Consider the following 20,073-nt stretch of genomic DNA (forward strand, 5'->3'; position numbering starts at 1 on the left):
TCTAACACTATACCCTGTTAGTACCCCCTCAGTCCTCTACCCCTCTAACACTATACCCTGTTAGTACCCCTCAGTCCTCTACCCCTCTAACACTATACCCTGTTAGTACCCCCTCAGTCCTCTACCCCTCTACACCCTGTTAGTACCCCCTCAGTCCTCTACCCCTCTAACACTATACCCTGTTAGTACCCCCTCAGTCCTCTACCCCTCTAACACTATACCCTGTTAGTACCCCCTCAGTCCTCTACCCCTCTAACACTATACCCTGTTAGTACCCCCTCAGTCCTCTACCCCTCTACACCCTGTTAGTACCCCCTCAGTCCTCTACCCTCTAACACTATACCCTGTTAGTACCCCCTCAGTCCTCTACCCCTCTACACCCTGTTAGTACCCCTCAGTCCTCTACCCCTCTACACCCTGTTAGTACCCCCTCAGTCCACTACCCTCTAACACTATACCCTGTTAGTATCCCCTTCTCAGTCCCTACCCTCTAACACTATACCCTGTTAGTACCCCCTCAGTCCTCTACCCCTCTAACACTATACCCTGTTAGTATCCCCTTCTCAGTCCTCTACCCCTCTAACACTATACCCTGTTAGTACCCCCTCAGTCCTCTACCCCTCTAACACTATACCCTGTTAGTATCCCCTTCTCAGTCCTCTACCCCTCTAACACTATACCCTGTTAGTATCCCCTTCTCAGTCCCCTACCCCTCTAACACTATACCCTGTTAGTATCCCCTTCTCAGTCCTCTACCCCTCTACACCCTGTTAGTACCCCCTCAGTCCTCTACCCCTCTACACCCTGTTAGTACCCCCTCAGTCCTCTACCCCTCTACACCCTGTTAGTACCCCCTCAGTCCTCTACCCCTCTACCCCTCTACACCCTGTTAGTACCCCCTCAGTCCTCTACCCTCTACCCCTCTACACCCTGTTAGTACCCCCTCAGTCCTCTACCCCTCTACCCCTCTATACCCTGTTAGTACCCCCTCAGTCCTCTACCCCTCTACCCCTCTACACCCTGTTAGTACCCCCTTCTCAGTCCTCTACCCCTCTAACACTATACCCTGTTAGTATCCCCTTCTCAGTCCTCTACCCCTCTACACCCTGTTAGTACCCCCTCAGTCCTCTACCCCTCTACACCCTGTTAGTACCCCTCAGTCCTCTACCCTCTACCCCTCTACACCCTGTTAGTATCCCCTTCTCAGTCCTCTACCCCTCTAACACTATACCCTGTTAGTATCCCCTTCTCAGTCCTCTACCCTCTAACACTATACCCTGTTAGTACCCCCTCAGTCCTCTACCCCTCTAACACTATACCCTGTTAGTACCCCCTCAGTCCTCTACCCCTCTAACACTACACCCTGTTAGTACCTCCTCAGTCCTCTACCCCTCTACACCCTGTTAGTACCCCCTCAGTCCTCTACCCTCTAACACTATACCCTGTTAGTACCCCCTCAGTCCTCTACCCCTCTAACACTACACCCTGTTAGTACCCCTCAGTCCTCTACCCCCTCTACACCCTGTTAGTACCCCCTCAGTCCTCTACCCCTCTACACCCTGTTAGTACCCCCTCAGTCCTCTACCCCTCTAACACTATACCCTGTTAGTATCCCCTTCTCAGTCCCCTACCCCTCTAACACTATACCCTGTTAGTACCCCCTCAGTCCTCTACCCCTCTAACACTATACCCTGTTAGTATCCCCTTCTCAGTCCTCTACCCCTCTAACACTATACCCTGTTAGTACCCCCTCAGTCCTCTACCCCTCTAACACTATACCCTGTTAGTACCCCCTCAGTCCTCTACCCCTCTACCCCTCTACACCCTGTTAGTACCCCCTCAGTCCTCTACCCCTCTACACCCTGTTAGTATCCCCTTCTCAGTCCTCTACCCCTCTAACACTATACCCTGTTAGTATCCCCTCAGTCCTCTAACCCTCTACACCCTGTTAGTACCCCCTCAGTCCTCTACCCCTCTACCCCTCTACACCCTCTTAGTACCCCCTTCTCAGTCCTCTACCCCTCTAACACTATACCCTGTTAGTATCCCCTTCTCAGTCCTCTACCCCTCTAACACTATACCCTGTTAGTATCCCCTTCTCAGTCCTCTACCCCTCTAACACTATACCCTGTTAGTACCCCCTTCTCAGTCCTCTACCCCTCTAACACTATACCCTGTTAGTATCCCCTCAGTCCTCTACCCCTCTACCCCTGTTAGTACCCCCTCAGTCCTCTACCCCTCTACCCTGTTAGTATCCCCTCAGTCCTCTACCCTTCTAACACTATACCCTGTTAGTATCCCCTCAGTCCTCTACCCTTCTAACACTATACCCTGTTAGTACCCCATCAGTCCTCTACCCTCTAACACTATACCCTGTTAGTACCCCTTCTCAGTCCTCTACCCTCTACACCCTGTTAGTATCCCCTTCTCAGTCCCCTACCCCTCTAACACTATACCCTGTTAGTACCCCCTTCTCAGTCCTCTACCCCTCTAACACTATACCCTGTTAGTATCCCCTCAGTCCCCTACCCCTCTAACACTATACCCTGTTAGTACCCCCTTCTCAGTCCTCTACCCCTCTAACACTATACCCTGTTAGTATCCCCTCAGTCCCCTACCCTCTAACACTATACCTGTTAGTACCCCCTTCTCAGTCCTCTACCTCTCTAACACTATACCCTGTTAGTACCCCCTTCTCAGTCCTCTACCTCTCTAACACTATACCCTGTTAGTACCCCCTCAGTCCTCTACCCCTCTAACACTATACCCTGTTAGTATCCCCTTCTCAGTCCTCTACCCCTCTAACACTATACCCTGTTAGTATCCCCTTCTCAGTCCCCTACCCCTCTAACACTATACCCTGTTAGTATCCCCTTCTCAGTCCTCTACACCTCTACACCCTGTTAGTACCCCCTTAGTCCTCTACCCTTCTACACCCTGTTAGTATCCCCTTCTCAGTCCTCTACCCCTCTAACACTATACCCTGTTAGTACCCCCTCAGTCCTCTACCCTCTAACACTATACCCTTTTAGTACCCCCTCAGTCCTCTACCCCTCTACCCCTCTACACCCTGTTAGTACCCCCTCAGTCCTCTACCCCTCTACCCCTCTACACCCTGTTAGTACCCCCTTCTCAGTCCTCTACCCCTCTAACACTATACCCTGTTAGTATCCCCTCAGTCCTCTACCCCTCTACCCCCTGTTAGTACCCTCAGTCCTCTACCCCTACACCCTGTTAGTATCTCCTCAGTCCTCTACCCTCTAACACTATACCCTGTTAGTATCCCTCAGTCCTCTACCCCTCTAACACTATACCCTGTTAGTACCCCCTTCTCAGTCCTCTACCCCTCTACACCCTGTTAGTATCCCCTCAGTCCCCTACCCTCTAACACTATACCCTGTTAGTACCCCCTTCTCAGTCCTCTACCCTCTAACACTATACCCTGTTAGTATCCCCTCAGTCCCCTACCCCTCTAACACTATACCCTGTTAGTACCCCTCAGTCCTCTACCCTCTACACCCTGTTAGTACCCCCTCAGTCCTCTACCCCTCTAACACTATACCCTGTTAGTACCTCCTCAGTCCTCTACCCTCTACACCCTGTTAGTACCCCCTCAGTCCTCTACCCCTCTACACCCTGTTAGTACCCCCTCAGTCCTCTACCCCTCTAACACTATACCCTGTTAGTATCCCCTTCTCAGTCCCTACCCCTCTAACACTATACCCTGTTAGTACCCCCTCAGTCCTCTACCCCTCTAACACTATACCCTGTTAGTATCCCCTTCTCAGTCCTCTACCCCTCTAACACTATACCCTGTTAGTATCCCCTTCTCAGTCCTCTACCCCTCTAACACTATACCCTGTTAGTATCCCCTTCTCAGTCCTCTACCCCTCTAACACTATACCCTGTTAGTATCCCCTTCTCAGTCCCCTACCCCTCTAACACTATACCCTGTTAGTATCCCCTTCTCAGTCCTCTACACCTCTACACCCTGTTAGTACCCCCTTAGTCCTCTACCCTTCTACACCCTGTTAGTATCCCCTTCTCAGTCCTCTACCCCTCTAACACTATACCCTGTTAGTACCCCCTCAGTCCTCTACCCCTCTAACACTATACCCTTTTAGTACCCCCTCAGTCCTCTACCCCTCTACCCCTCTACACCCTGTTAGTACCCCCTCAGTCCTCTACCCCTCTACCCCTCTACACCCTGTTAGTACCCCCTTCTCAGTCCTCTACCCCTCTAACACTATACCCTGTTAGTATCCCCTCAGTCCTCTACCCCTCTACACCCTGTTAGTACCCCCTCAGTCCTCTACCCTCTACACCCTGTTAGTATCTCCTCAGTCCTCTACCTCTCTAACACTATACCCTGTTAGTATCCCCTCAGTCCTCTACCCTCTAACACTATACCCTGTTAGTACCCCCTCTCAGTCCTCTACCCTCTACACCCTGTTAGTATCCCCTCTCAGTCCCTACCCCTCTAACACTATACCCTGTTAGTACCCCCTTCTCAGTCCTCTACCCTCTAACACTATACCCTGTTAGTATCCCCTCAGTCCCCTACCCTCTAACACTATACCCTGTTAGTACCCCCTCAGTCCTCTACCCTCTACACCCTGTTAGTACCCCTCAGTCCTCTACCCTCTAACACTATACCCTGTTAGTACCTCCTCAGTCCTCTACCCCTCTACACCCTGTTAGTACCCCCTCAGTCCTCTACCCCTCTACACCCTACACCCTGTTAGTACCCCCTCAGTCCTCTACCCTCTAACACTATACCCTGTTAGTATCCCTTCTCAGTCCCCTACCCTCTAACACTATACCCTGTTAGTACCCCCTCAGTCCTCTACCCCTCTAACACTATACCCTGTTAGTACCCCCTCAGTCCTCTACCCTCTAACACTATACCCTGTTAGTATCCCCTTCTCAGTCCTCTACCCTCTAACACTATACCCTGTTAGTATCCCCTTCTCAGTCCCCTACCCTCTAACACTATACCCTGTTAGTATCCCCTTCTCAGTCCCCTACCCTCTAACACTATACCCTGTTAGTACCCCTTCTCAGTCCTCTACCCCTCTAACACTATACCCTGTTAGTATCCCCTCAGTCCCCTACCCCTCTAACACTATACCCTGTTAGTACCCCTTCTCAGTCCTCTACCCCTCTAACACTATACCCTGTTAGTATCCCTCAGTCCCCTACCCCTCTAACACTATACCCTGTTAGTACCCCTTCTCAGTCCTCTACCCTCTAACACTATACCCTGTTAGTACCCCTTCTCAGTCCTCTACCTCTCTAACACTATACCCTGTTAGTACCCCCTCAGTCCTCTACCCCTCTAACACTATACCCTGTTAGTATCCCCTTCTCAGTCCTCTACCCTCTAACACTATACCCTGTTAGTATCCCCTTCTGAGTCCCCTACCCTCTAACACTATACCCTGTTAGTATCCCCTTCTCAGTCCTCTACACCTCTACACCCTGTTAGTACCCCCTCAGTCCTCTACCCTTCTACACCCTGTTAGTATCCCCTTCTCAGTCCTCTACCCCTCTAACACTATACCCTGTTAGTACCCCCTCAGTCCTCTACCCCTCTAACACTATACCCTTTTAGTACCCCTCAGTCCTCTACCCTCTACCCCTCTACACCCTGTTAGTACCCTCAGTCCTCTACCCCTCTACCCCTCTACACCCTGTTAGTACCCCCTTCTCAGTCCTCTACCCTCTAACACTATACCCTGTTAGTATCCCTCAGTCCTCTACCCCTCTACCCCCTGTTAGTACCCCCTCAGTCCTCTACCCCTCTACACCCTGTTAGTATCTCCTCAGTCCTCTACCTCTCTAACACTATACCCTGTTAGTATCCCCTCAGGCCTCTACCCCTCTAACACTATACCCTGTTAGTACCCCCTTCTCAGTCCTCTACCCCTCTACACCCTGTTAGTATCCCGTTCTCAGTCCCCTACCCCTCTAACACTATACCCTGTTAGTACCCCCTTCTCAGTCCTCTACCCCTCTAACACTATACCCTGTTAGTATCCCCTCAGTCCCCTACCCCTCTAACACTATACCCTGTTAGTACCCCCTCAGTCCTCTACCCCTCTACACCCTGTTAGTACCCCCTCAGTCCTCTACCCCTCTAACACTATACCCTGTTAGTACCTCCTCAGTCCTCTACCCCTCTACACCCTGTTAGTACCCCCTCAGTCCTCTACCCCTCTACACCCTGTTAGTACCCCCTCAGTCCTCTACCCCTCTAACACTATACCCTGTTAGTATCCCCTTCTCAGTCCCCTACCCCTCTAACACTATACCCTGTTAGTACCCCTCAGTCCTCTACCCTCTAACACTATACCCTGTTAGTATCCCCTTCTCAGTCCTCTACCCCTCTAACACTATACCCTGTTAGTACCCCCTCAGTCCTCTACCCCTCTAACACTATACCCTGTTAGTATCCCCTTCTCAGTCCTCTACCCCTCTAACACTATACCCTGTTAGTATCCCCTTCTCAGTCCCCTACCCCTCTAACACTATACCCTGTTAGTATCCCCTTCTCAGTCCTCTACCCCTCTACACCCTGTTAGTACCCCCTCAGTCCTCTACCCCTCTACACCCTGTTAGTACCCCCTCAGTCCTCTACCCCTCTACACCCTGTTAGTACCCCCTCAGTCCTCTACCCCTCTACCCTCTACACCCTGTTAGTACCCCCTCAGTCCTCTACCCTCTACCCCTCTACACCCTGTTAGTACCCCCTCAGTCCTCTACCCTCTACCCCTCTATACCCTGTTAGTACCCCCTCAGTCCTCTACCCCTCTACCCCTCTACACCCTGTTAGTACCCCTTCTCAGTCCTCTACCCCTCTAACACTATACCCTGTTAGTATCCCCTTCTCAGTCCTCTACCCCTCTACACCCTGTTAGTACCCCCTCAGTCCTCTACCCCTCTACACCCTGTTAGTACCCCCTCAGTCCTCTACCCCTCTACCCCTCTACACCCTGTTAGTATCCCCTTCTCAGTCCTCTACCCCTCTAACACTATACCCTGTTAGTATCCCCTTCTCAGTCCTCTACCCCTCTAACACTATACCCTGTTAGTACCCCCTCAGTCCTCTACCCCTCTAACACTATACCCTGTTAGTACCCCCTCAGTCCTCTACCCCTCTAACACTATACCCTGTTAGTACCCCCTCAGTCCTCTACCCCTCTACACCCTGTTAGTACCCCCTCAGTCCTCTACCCCTCTAACACTATACCCTGTTAGTACCCCCTCAGTCCTCTACCCCTCTAACACTACACCCTGTTAGTACCCCCTCAGTCCTCTACCCCTCTACACCCTGTTAGTACCCCCTCAGTCCTCTACCCCTCTAACACTATACCCTGTTAGTATCCCCTTCTCAGTCCCCTACCCCTCTAACACTATACCCTGTTAGTACCCCCTCAGTCCTCTACCCCTCTAACACTATACCCTGTTAGTATCCCCTTCTCAGTCCTCTACCCCTCTACACCCTGTTAGTACCCCCTTAGTCCTCTACCCCTCTACACCCTGTTAGTATCCCCTTCTCAGTCCTCTACCCCTCTAACACTATACCCTGTTAGTACCCCCTCAGTCCTCTACCCCTCTAACACTATACCCTGTTAGTACCCCCTCAGTCCTCTACCCCTCTACCCCTCTACACCCTGTTAGTACCCCCTCAGTCCTCTACCCCTCTACACCCTGTTAGTATCCCCTTCTCAGTCCTCTACCCCTCTAACACTATACCCTGTTAGTATCCCCTCAGTCCTCTAACCCTCTACACCCTGTTAGTACCCCCTCAGTCCTCTACCCCTCTACCCTCTACACCCTGTTAGTACCCCCTTCTCAGTCCTCTACCCCTCTAACACTATACCCTGTTAGTATCCCCTTCTCAGTCCTCTACCCCTCTAACACTATACCCTGTTAGTATCCCCTTCTCAGTCCTCTACCCCTCTAACACTATACCCTGTTAGTACCCCCTTCTCAGTCCTCTACCCCTCTAACACTATACCCTGTTAGTATCCCCTCAGTCCTCTACCCCTCTACCCCCTGTTAGTACCCCCTCAGTCCTCTACCCCTCTACACCCTGTTAGTATCCCCTCAGTCCTCTACCCTTCTAACACTATACCCTGTTAGTATCCCCTCAGTCCTCTACCCTTCTAACACTATACCCTGTTAGTACCCCATCAGTCCCCTACCCCTCTAACACTATACCCTGTTAGTATCCCCTCAGTCCTCTACCCCTCTAACACTATACCCTGTTAGTATCCCCTTCTCAGTCCTCTACCCCTCTAACACTACACCCTGTTAGTACCCCCTTCTCAGTCCTCTACCCCTCTACACCCTGTTAGTATCCCATTCTCAGTCCCCTACCCCTCTAACACTATACCCTGTTAGTACCCCCTTCTCAGTCCTCTACCCTCTAACACTATACCCTGTTAGTATCCCCTCAGTCCCCTACCCTCTAACACTATACCCTGTTAGTACCCCCTTCTCAGTCCTCTACCCCTCTAACACTATACCCTGTTAGTATCCCCTCAGTCCCCTACCCCTCTAACACTATACCCTGTTAGTACCCCCTTCTCAGTCCTCTACCTCTCTAACACTATACCCTGTTAGTACCCCCTTCTCAGTCCTCTACCTCTCTAACACTATACCCTGTTAGTATCCCCTTCTCAGTCCCCTACCCTCTAACACTATACCCTGTTAGTATCCCCTTCTCAGTCCTCTACACCTCTACACCCTGTTAGTACCCCTTAGTCCTCTACCCTTCTACACCCTGTTAGTATCCCCTTCTCAGTCCTCTACCCCTCTAACACTATACCCTGTTAGTACCCCCTCAGTCCTCTACCCTCTAACACTATACCCTTTTAGTACCCCCTCAGTCCTCTACCCCTCTACCCCTCTACACCCTGTTAGTACCCCTCAGTCCTCTACCCTCTACCCTCTACACCCTGTTAGTACCCCCTTCTCAGTCCTCTACCCCTCTAACACTATACCCTGTTAGTATCCCCTCAGTCCTCTACCCCTCTACCCCCTGTTAGTACCCCCTCAGTCCTCTACCCCTCTACACCCTGTTAGTATCTCCTCAGTCCTCTACCTCTCTAACACTATACCCTGTTAGTATCCCCTCAGGCCTCTACCCCTCTAACACTATACCCTGTTAGTACCCCTTCTCAGTCCTCTACCCCTCTACACCCTGTTAGTATCCCCTCAGTCCCCTACCCCTCTAACACTATACCCTGTTAGTACCCCCTTCTCAGTCCTCTACCCCTCTAACACTATACCCTGTTAGTATCCCCTCAGTCCCCTACCCTCTAACACTATACCCTGTTAGTACCCCTCAGTCCTCTACCCCTCTACACCCTGTTAGTACCCCCTCAGTCCTCTACCCCTCTAACACTATACCCTGTTAGTACCTCCTCAGTCCTCTACCCTCTACACCCTGTTAGTACCCCTCAGTCCTCTACCCTCTACACCCTGTTAGTACCCCTCAGTCCTCTACCCCTCTAACACTATACCCTGTTAGTATCCCTTCTCAGTCCCCTACCCTCTAACACTATACCCTGTTAGTACCCCCTCAGTCCTCTACCCTCTAACACTATACCCTGTTAGTATCCCCTTCTCAGTCCCCTACCCCTCTAACACTATACCCTGTTAGTACCCCCTCAGTCCTCTACCCCTCTAACACTATACCCTGTTAGTATCCCCTTCTCAGTCCTCTACCCCTCTAACACTATACCCTGTTAGTATCCCCTTCTCAGTCCCCTTCCCCTCTAACACTATACCCTGTTAGTATCCCCTTCTCAGTCCTCTACCCTCTACACCCTGTTAGTACCCCCTCAGTCCTCTACCCCTCTACACCCTGTTAGTACCCCTCAGTCCTCTACCCTCTACACCCTGTTAGTACCCCCTCAGTCCTCTACCCTCTACCCTCTACACCCTGTTAGTACCCCCTCAGTCCTCTACCCCTCTACCCCTCTACACCCTGTTAGTACCCCCTCAGTCCTCTACCCCTCTACCCCTCTATACCCTGTTAGTACCCCCCCTCAGTCCTCTACCCCTCTACCCCTCTACACCCTGTTAATACCCCCTTCTCAGTCCTCTACCCCTCTAACACTATACCCTGTTAGTATCCCCTTCTCAGTCCTCTACCCTCTACACCCTGTTAGTACCCCCTCAGTCCTCTACCCCTCTACACCCTGTTAGTACCCCCTCAGTCCTCTACCCCTCTACCCCTCTACACCCTGTTAGTATCCCCTTCTCAGTCCTCTACCCCTCTAACACTATACCCTGTTAGTATCCCCTTCTCAGTCCTCTACCCCTCTAACACTATACCCTGTTAGTACCCCCTCAGTCCTCTACCCCTCTAACACTATACCCTGTTAGTACCCCTCAGTCCTCTACCCCTCTAACACTATACCCTGTTAGTACCCCCTCAGTCCTCTACCCCTCTACACCCTGTTAGTACCCCCTCAGTCCTCTACTCCTCTAACACTATACCCTGTTAGTACCCCCTCAGTCCTCTACCCTCTAACACTACACCCTGTTAGTACCCCTCAGTCCTCTACCCCTCTACACCCTGTTAGTACCCCTCAGTCCTCTACCCCTCTAACACTATACCCTGTTAGTATCCCCTTCTCAGTCCCCTACCCCTCTAACACTATACCCTGTTAGTACCCCCTCAGTCCTCTACCCTCTAACACTATACCCTGTTAGTATCCCCTTCTCAGTCCTCTACCCCTCTACACCCTGTTAGTACCCCCTTAGTCCTCTACCCCTCTACACCCTGTTAGTATCCCCTTCTCAGTCCTCTACCCTCTAACACTATACCCTGTTAGTACCCCCTCAGTCCTCTACCCTCTAACACTATACCCTGTTAGTACCCCCTCAGTCCTCCCCTCTACCCCTCTACACCCTGTTAGTACCCCTCAGTCCTCTACCCCTCTACACCCTGTTAGTATCCCCTTCTCAGTCCTCTACCCCTCTAACACTATACCCTGTTAGTATCCCCTCAGTCCTCTAACCCTCTACACCCTGTTAGTACCCCCTCAGTCCTCTACCCCTCTACCCCTCTACACCCTCTTAGTACCCCCTTCTCAGTCCTCTACCCCTCTAACACTATACCCTGTTAGTATCCCCTTCTCAGTCCTCTACCCCTCTAACACTATACCCTGTTAGTATCCCCTCAGTCCTCTACCCCTCTACCCCCTGTTAGTACCCCCTCAGTCCTCTACCCCTCTACACCCTGTTAGTATCCCCTCAGTCCTCTACCCTTCTAACACTATACCCTGTTAGTATCCCCTCAGTCCTCTACCCTTCTAACACTATACCCTGTTAGTACCCCATCAGTCCCCTACCCCTCTAACACTATACCCTGTTAGTATCCCCTCAGTCCTCTACCCCTCTAACACTATACCCTGTTAGTATCCCCTTCTCAGTCCTCTACCCCTCTACACCCTGTTAGTATCCCGTTCTCAGTCCCCTACCCCTCTAACACTATACCCTGTTAGTACCCCCTTCTCAGTCCTCTACCCCTCTAACACTATACCCTGTTAGTATCCCCTCAGTCCCCTACCCCTCTAACACTATACCCTGTTAGTACCCCCTTCTCAGTCCTCTACCCCTCTAACACTATACCCTGTTAGTATCCCCTCAGTCCCCTACCCCTCTAACACTATACCCTGTTAGTACCCCCTTCTCAGTCCTCTACCTCTCTAACACTATACCCTGTTAGTACCCCCTTCTCAGTCCTCTACCTCTCTAACACTATACCCTGTTAGTACCCCCTCAGTCCTCTACCCCTCTAACACTATACCCTGTTAGTATCCCCTTCTCAGTCCTCTACCCCTCTAACACTATACCCTGTTAGTATCCCCTTCTCAGTCCCCTACCCCTCTAACACTATACCCTGTTAGTATCCCCTTCTCAGTCCTCTACACCTCTACACCCTGTTAGTACCCCCTTAGTCCTCTACCCTTCTACACCCTGTTAGTATCCCCTTCTCAGTCCTCTACCCCTCTAACACTATACCCTGTTAGTACCCCCTCAGTCCTCTACCCCTCTAACACTATACCCTTTTAGTACCCCCTCAGTCCTCTACCCCTCTACCCCTCTACACCCTGTTAGTACCCCCTCAGTCCTCTACCCCTCTACACCCTGTTAGTACCCCCTTCTCAGTCCTCTACCCCTCTAACACTATACCCTGTTAGTATCCCCTCAGTCCTCTACCCCTCTACCCCCTGTTAGTACCCCCTCAGTCCTCTACCCCTCTACACCCTGTTAGTATCCCCTCAGTCCTCTACCCTTCTAACACTATACCCTGTTAGTATCTCCTCAGTCCCCTACCCCTCTAACACTATACCCTGTTAGTATCCCCTCAGTCCTCTACCCCTCTAACACTATACCCTGTTAGTATAACCCTTCTCAGTCCTCTACCTCTCTAACACTATACCCTGTTAGTATCCCCTCAGGCCTCTACCCCTCTAACACTATACCCTGTTAGTACCCCCTTCTCAGTCCTCTACCCCTCTACACCCTGTTAGTATCCCGTTCTCAGTCCCCTACCCTCTAACACTATACCCTGTTAGTACCCCCTTCTCAGTCCTCTACCCCTCTAACACTATACCCTGTTAGTATCCCCTCAGTCCCCTACCCTCTAACACTATACCCTGTTAGTACCCCCTTCTCAGTCCTCTACCCCTCTAACACTATACCCTGTTAGTATCCCCTCAGTCCCCTACCCCTCTAACACTATACCCTGTTAGTACCCCCTTCTCAGTCCTCTACCCCTCTAACACTATACCCTGTTAGTATCCCCTCAGTCCCCTACCCCTCTAACACTATACCCTGTTAGTACCCCTTCTCAGTCCTCTACCCCTCTAACACTATACCCTGTTAGTACCCCCTCAGTCCTCTACCCCTCTAACACTATACCCTGTTAGTATCCCCTTCTCAGTCCTCTACCCCTCTAACACTATACCCTGTTAGTACCCCCTCAGTCCTCTACCCCTCTAACACTATACCCTGTTAGTATCCCCTTCTCAGTCCTCTACCCCTCTAACACTATACCCTTTTAGTACCCCCTCAGTCCTCTACCCCTCTACCCCTCTACACCCTGTTAGTACCCCCTCAGTCCTCTACCCCTCTACACCCTGTTAGTACCCCCTTCTCAGTCCTCTACCCCTCTAACACTATACCCTGTTAGTATCCCCTCAGTCCTCTACCCCTCTACCCCCTGTTAGTACCCCCTCAGTCCTCTACCCCTCTACACCCTGTTAGTATCCCCTCAGTCCTCTACCCTTCTAACACTATACCCTGTTAGTATCTCCCTCAGTCCCCTACCCCTCTAACACTATACCCTGTTAGTATCCCCTCAGTCCTCTACCCCTCTAACACTATACCCTGTTAGTATAACCCTTCTCAGTCCTCTACCTCTCTAACACTATACCCTGTTAGTATCCCCTCAGGCCTCTACCCCTCTAACACTATACCCTGTTAGTACCCCCTTCTCAGTCCTCTACCCCTCTACACCCTGTTAGTATCCCGTTCTCAGTCCCCTACCCCTCTAACACTATACCCTGTTAGTACCCCCTTCTCAGTCCTCTACCCCTCTAACACTATACCCTGTTAGTATCCCCTCAGTCCCCTACCCCTCTAACACTATACCCTGTTAGTACCCCCTTCTCAGTCCTCTACCCCTCTAACACTATACCCTGTTAGTATCCCCTCAGTCCCCTACCCCTCTAACACTATACTCTGTTAGTACCCCTTCTCAGTCCTCTACCCCTCTAACACTATACCCTGTTAGTATCCCCTCAGTCCCCTACCCCTCTAATACTATAACCTGTTAGTACCCCCTCAGTCCTCTACCCCTCTAACACTATACCCTGTTAGTACCCCCTCAGTCCTCTACCCCTCTAACACTATACCCTGTTAGTATCCCTTCTCAGTCCTCTACCCCTCTAACACTATACCCTGTTAGTACCCCCTCAGTCCTCTACCCTCTAACACTATACCCTGTTAGTATCCCCTTCTCAGTCCTCTACCCCTCTAACACTATACCCTGTTAGTACCCCCTCAGTCCTCTACCCCTCTAACACTATACCCTGTTAGTATCCCCTTCTCAGTCCTCTACCCCTCTAACACTATACCCTGTTAGTACCCCTCAGTCCTCTACCCCTCTAACACTATACCCTGTTAGTATCCCCTTCTCAGTCCCCTACCCCTCTAACACTATACCATGTTAGTATCCCCTTCTCAGTCCTCTACCCCTCTAACACTATACCCTGTTAGTATCCCCTTCTCAGTCCTCTACCCCTCTAACACTATACCCTGTTAGTACTCCCTCAGTCCTCTACCCCTCTACACCCTGTTAGTACCCCCTCAGTCCTCTACCCCTCTAACACTATACCTGTTAGTATCCCCTCAGTCCTCTACCCCTCTAACACTATACCCTGTTAGTACCCCCTCAGTCCTCTACCCCTCTACACCCTGTTAGTACCCCCTCAGTCCCCTACCCCTCTAACACTATACCCTGTTAGTATCCCCTCAGTCCTCTACCCCTCTACACCCTGTTAGTACCCCCTCAGTCCTCTACCCCTCTACACCCTGTTAGTACCCCCTCAGTCCCCTACCCCTCTAACACTATACCCTGTTAGTATCCCCTCAGTCCTCTACCCCTCTACACCCTGTTAGTACCCCCTCAGTCCTCTACCCCTCTACACCCTGTTAGTACCCCCTCAGTCCCCTACCCCTCTAACACTATACCCTGTTAGTACCCCTCAGTCCCCTACCCCTCTAACACTATACCCTGTTAGTATCCCCTCAGTCCTCTACCCCTCTACACCCTGTTAGTACCCCCTCAGTCCCCTACCCCTCTAACACTATACCCTGTTAGTATCCCCTCAGTCCTCTACCCCTCTACACCCTGTTAGTACCCCCTCAGTCCTCTACCCTCTACACCCTGTTAGTACCCCCTCAGTCCCCTACCCCTCTAACACTATACCCTGTTAGTACCCCCTCAGTCCCCTACCCCTCTAACACTATACCCTGTTAGTATCCCCTCAGTCCTCTACCCCTCTACACCCTGTTAGTACCCCCTCAGTCCCCTACCCCTCTAACACTATACCCTGTTAGTATCCCCTTCTCAATATTAGACTGCAATTAAAACCTGTACATTTATATCTTGCTGTGCTCATTTCTAAAGTGCTCAAGTAAAGTGGAAAGTTTGGAGACAGTTGCCAATGTGACAGACGGGCAGCTCCATGACCCGGAAACAGTGCAAACTCAGCTAGAACGGGAAATCAATCTCCTAAAAAAAATACAACTGAATAAGTTGAAAATCATCCCTGTAAATTCAATGTCACAGGACTTGAAACCGGTGTAGAACCAAGTCACCCGACTGCCTCCACGATCAATCTCTTTTCAATGAATTATTTGGGCGGAAGAAGCTGGGTCCCATGCCGCGGAATAAACATTACACACCGCATGGGTCCTCTCTCCCCGCAACGGATCTCACCGTATGATTGTACAAATCCACTGTTTTTGAAGTCGAATGGCAAATTGTTTGCCTCGCTGGCTCAATATTCAGGTCTGCTATTCACACACAATCACGCAGCCGTTGGCTGTGATGCTGCCCTCAGCAGAAGACAATAATGAATTCGTCCCCTCCATGGAAACACTACTACTATTATTATTATTGGTGGAGAACGACCAATGGGTGGGTTTCTTGGTGGAGAACGACCAATGATGACGCAGCCGTTGGCTGTGATGCTGCCCTCAGCATAAGACAATAATGAAGTCATCTCCTCCATGGAAACACTACTATTATTATTATTATTGGTGAACATTTTGACTTTGTTAATATTATGTCCTACGGTTCAGGACATTTAGACACCATGATAACACCACGCCAGTTAATGCACAACGGACAATATGTTGACATGTCATACAGCTTGTGGGACAACAGCGCGTATGGAAGGGGTGGCGGGGAGGAGGAGGGAAAGGGTGGCGGGGAGGAGGAGGGAAGGGGTGGCGGGGAGGAGGAGGAGGGAAGGGGTGGCGGGGAGGAGGAGGGAAGGGGTGGCGGGGAGGAGGAGGGAAGGGGTGGCGGGGAGGAGGAGGAAGGGGTGGGGGGGAGGAGGAGGGAAGGGGTGGCGGGGAGGAGGAGGAGGGAAGGGGTGGTGGGGAGGAGGAGGGAAGGGGTGGTGGGGAGGAGGAGGAAGGGGTGGCGGGGAGGAGGAGGGAAGGGGTGGCGGGGAGGAGGAGGGAAGGGTGGCGGGGAGGAGGAGGGAGGAAGGGGTGGCGGGGAGGAGGAGGGGAAGGGGTGGCGGGGAGGAGGAGGGAAGGGGTGGCGGGGAGGAGGAGGAAAGGGTGGCGGGGAGGAGGAGGAAGGGGTGGCGGGAGGAGGAGGAAGGGGTGGCGGGGAGGAGGAGGGAAGGGGTGGCGGGGAGGAGGAGGAAGGGGTGGCGGGGAGGAGGAGGGAAGGGGTGGCGGGGAGGAGGAGGAGGAAAGGGGTGGCGGGGAGGAGGAGGGAAGGGGTGGTGGGGAGGAGGAGGAGGGAAGGGGTGGTGGGGAGGAGGAGGAAGGGGTGGTGGGGAGGAGGAGGGAAGGGGTGGCGGGGGAGGAGGAGGAGGGAAGGGGTGGCGGGGAGGAGGAGGACGAGGGAAGGGGTGGCGGGGAGGAGGAGGATGGAAGGGGTGGCGGGGAGGAGGAGGGAAGGGGTGGCAGGGAGCAGGAGGAGGGAAGGGGTGGCGAGGAGGAGGAGGAGGGAAGGGGTGGCGGGGAGGAGGAGGGAAGGGGTGGCGGGGAGGAGGAGGAGGGAAGGGGTGGCGGGGAGGAGGAGGAGGAGGGAAGCGGTGGCGGGGAGGAGGAGGAGGGAAGGGGTGGTGGGGAGGAGGAGGGAAGAGGTGGGGAGGAGGAGGAGGGAAGGGGTGGCGGGGAGGAGGAGGAGGGAAGGGGTGGCGGGGAGGAGGAGGACGAGGGAAGGGGTGGCGGGGAGGAGGAGGAGGGAAGGGGTGGTGGGGAGGAGGAGGAGGGAAGGGGTGGCGGGGGAGGAGGACGAGGAAGGGGTGGGGGGAGGAGGAGGATGGAAGGGGTGGCGGGGAGGAGGAGGAAGGGGGTGGCGGGGAGGAGGAGGAAGGGGTGGCGGGGAGGAGGAGGAGGGAAGGGGTGGCGGGGAGGAGGAGGGAAGGGGGTGGCGGGGAGGAGGAGGAGGGAAGGGGTGGCGGGGAGGAGGAGGAGGGGTGGCGGGGAGGAGGAGGAGGAAGGGGTGGCGGGGAGGAGGAGGGAAGAGGTGGGGAGGAGGAGGAGGGAAGGGGTGGCGGGGAGGAGGAGGAGGGAAGGGGTGGCGGGGAGGAGGAGGACGAGGAAGGGGTGGCGGGGAGGAGGAGGAGGGAAGGGGTGGTGGGGAGGAGGAGGAGGGAAGGGGTGGCGGGGAGGAGGACGAGGGAAGGGGTGGCGGGGAGGAGGAGGATGGAAGGGGTGGCGGGGAGGAGGAGGGAAGGGGTGGCGGGGAGGAGGAGGAGGGAAGGGGTGGCGGGGAGGAGGAGGGAAGGGGTGGCGGGGAGGAGGAGGAGGGAAGGGGTGGCGGGGAGGAGGAGGGAAGGGGTGGCGCGGAGGAGGAGGAGGGAAGGGGTGGCGGGGAGGAGGAGGAGGGAAGGGGTGGCGGGGAGGAGGAGGGAAGAGGTGGGGAGGAGGAGGAGGGAAGGGGTGGCGGGGAGGAAGAGGAGGGAAGGGGTGGCGGGGAGGAGGAGGAGGGAAGGGGTGGCGGGGAGGAGGAGGAGGGAAGGGGTGGCGGGGGAGGAGGGGACGAGGGAAGGGGTGGCGGGGAGGAGGAGGAGGGAAGGGGTGGTGGGGAGGAGGAGGAGGGAAGGGGTGGCGGGGGAGGAGGAGGAGGGAAGAGGTGGGGAGGAGGAGGAGGGAAGGGGTGGCGGGGAGGAGGAGGAGGGAAGGGGTGGCGGGGAGGAGGAGGGAAGGGGTGGCGGGGAGGAGGAGGAGGGAAGGGGTGGCGGGGAGGAAGAGGAGGGAAGGGGTGGCGGGGAGGAGGAGGACGAGGGAAGGGGTGGCGGGGAGGAGGAGGAGGGAAGGGGTGGTGGGGAGGAGGAGGAGGGAAGGGGTGGCGGGGAGGAGGAGGAGGGAAGAGGTGGGGAGGAGGAGGAGGGAAGGGGTGGCGGGGAGGAGGAGGAGGAAGGGGTGGCGGGGAGGAGGAGGAGGGAAGGGGTGGCGGGGAGGAGGAGGGGAGGGGTGGCGGGGAGGAGGAGGGAAGGGGTGGCGGGGAGGAGGAGGAGGGAAGGGGTGGCGGGGAGGAAGAGGAGGGAAGGGGTGGCGGGGAGGAGGAGGAGGGAAGGGGTGGCGGGGAGGAGGAGGGACGAGGGAAGGGGTGGCGGGGAGGAGGAGGACGAGGGAAGGGGTGGCGGGGAGGAGGAGGAGGGAAGGGGTGGTGGGGAGGAGGAGGGAAGGGGTGGAGGGGAGGAGGATGAGGGAAGAGGTGGGGAGGAGAACGACCAATGGGTGGGTTTCTTGGTGGAGAACGACCAATGGGTGGGTTTCTTATTGGAGAACGACCAATGGGTGGGTTTATTGGTGGAGAACGACCAATGGGTGGGTTTATTGGTGGAGAACGACCAATGGGTGGGTTTATTGGTGGAGAACGACCAATGGGCGGGTTTCTTGGTGGAGAAGGACCAACGGGTGGGTTTCTTGGTGGAGAAGGACCAACGGGTGGGTTTCTTGGTGGAGAACGACCAATGGGTGGGTTTATTGGTGGAGAACGACCAATGGGCGGGTTTCTTTGTGGAGAAGGACCAACGGGTGGGTTTCTTGGTGGAGAACGACCAATGGGTGGGTTTCTTGGTGGAGAACGACCAATGGGTGGGTTTCTTGGTGGAGAACGACCAATGGGTGGGTTTATTGGTGGAGAACGACCAATGGGTGGGTTTCTCTGTGGGTCCGTTTTCTTTGTTTCTCATCCATAGTCTTATTAACACCAATGATGACAATTACATCATTAATAATATTTATTCATTTTAAACAAATGTCAACGTGAGCTATTCTGTCTTGGAATATGAAAGGTCTTAATAGTCCGATTAAATGTTCCAGCTGTCTCGATATCCTGGCAGGAAACCATGTTGATACAGCAACCCTAAACACACCTGCTCCAAAAGGACTCACGTAGAATAGAATTTATAGATATATATATAACAATAATAATAATAGAATAGAATTGAGAACCACTTACACAAACTGGCTGTTATTTCATCAGCCCCAAACAAAACTAAACGTGTTTTCATAATGATACATGAAGGAACTAAAAAAACACCATCTTGGATGAAGGCAAAGACCAAGAATCACTTTCCTTAAATGGAAATCAAATGGACTTTAGTTCAAGACAACTGGGAACCCGGAAAAAAAACTAGACTGGAAAAATACATTTTGAACTTTCATCCAACTCGGAATTGTAGATTGGGAACTCGGGCCTCTTTCTAGAGCTACGACCTGAAGATCACTGATGTCGTAATGATTCCACTTTTTTTTGTCTTGTTCCCAGTTGTTTTGAAAGCAGCATAAATCTAGAGAATGCCAGACTTTGATGACAAAGCTTGATGACAAAATTCAAAAAAGGACCACCGCACCACCTTCCTGCTTTTTATTTTGAATTGAACAGTTATTTAACCAGGCAAGTCATTTAAGAACAAATTCTTATTTACAATGACGGCCTACCAAAATGCAAAAGGCCTCCTGCAGGGACGGGAGCCTGGGATAAAATGTTTAAATATGATATAAATATAGGACAAAACACACATCAGACCAAGAGAGACAACACAGCACTACATAAAGAGAGACCTAAAGACAACAACAAGCAAGGCAGCAACAAGTGAGCAGAGCACAATAAGTCCACAAATGTCTTGTATGCCACTGCATAAATTGTGTAATATGCCATGGAGATATAAGACTGTAGCTAAGAAAGTAATATTAGGTGTATGCTGAGTAGTAAGCTGTTAGTAGCCCATGTGCCTCACCCTAATAATTTGGTCTATTTTCTATTCTATTTTCAGCTCT

At 52.9% G+C, this 20,073-nt stretch overlaps 1 protein-coding gene across 1 annotated transcript in view; it reads left to right on the forward strand.

Annotated features, from left to right (window-relative positions):
* Nucleotides 1-19,570, forward strand: part of LOC135571144 (rho guanine nucleotide exchange factor 39-like) — a 108,079-nt gene extending 88,509 nt beyond the window's left edge. The window contains exons 6-7 of the mRNA XM_065016938.1: nucleotides 18,574-18,945; nucleotides 19,562-19,570. Of these exons, the coding sequence (XP_064873010.1) occupies nucleotides 18,574-18,945; nucleotides 19,562-19,570 (381 nt within the window). The remainder of the gene's footprint in view (nucleotides 1-18,573; nucleotides 18,946-19,561) is intronic.
* Nucleotides 19,571-20,073: the final 503 nt, after the last annotated feature.

Source organism: Oncorhynchus nerka, unplaced genomic scaffold (genome assembly GCF_034236695.1).
Source record: "Oncorhynchus nerka isolate Pitt River unplaced genomic scaffold, Oner_Uvic_2.0 unplaced_scaffold_731, whole genome shotgun sequence".
In the NCBI taxonomy this organism is placed as follows: domain Eukaryota; kingdom Metazoa; phylum Chordata; class Actinopteri; order Salmoniformes; family Salmonidae; genus Oncorhynchus; species Oncorhynchus nerka.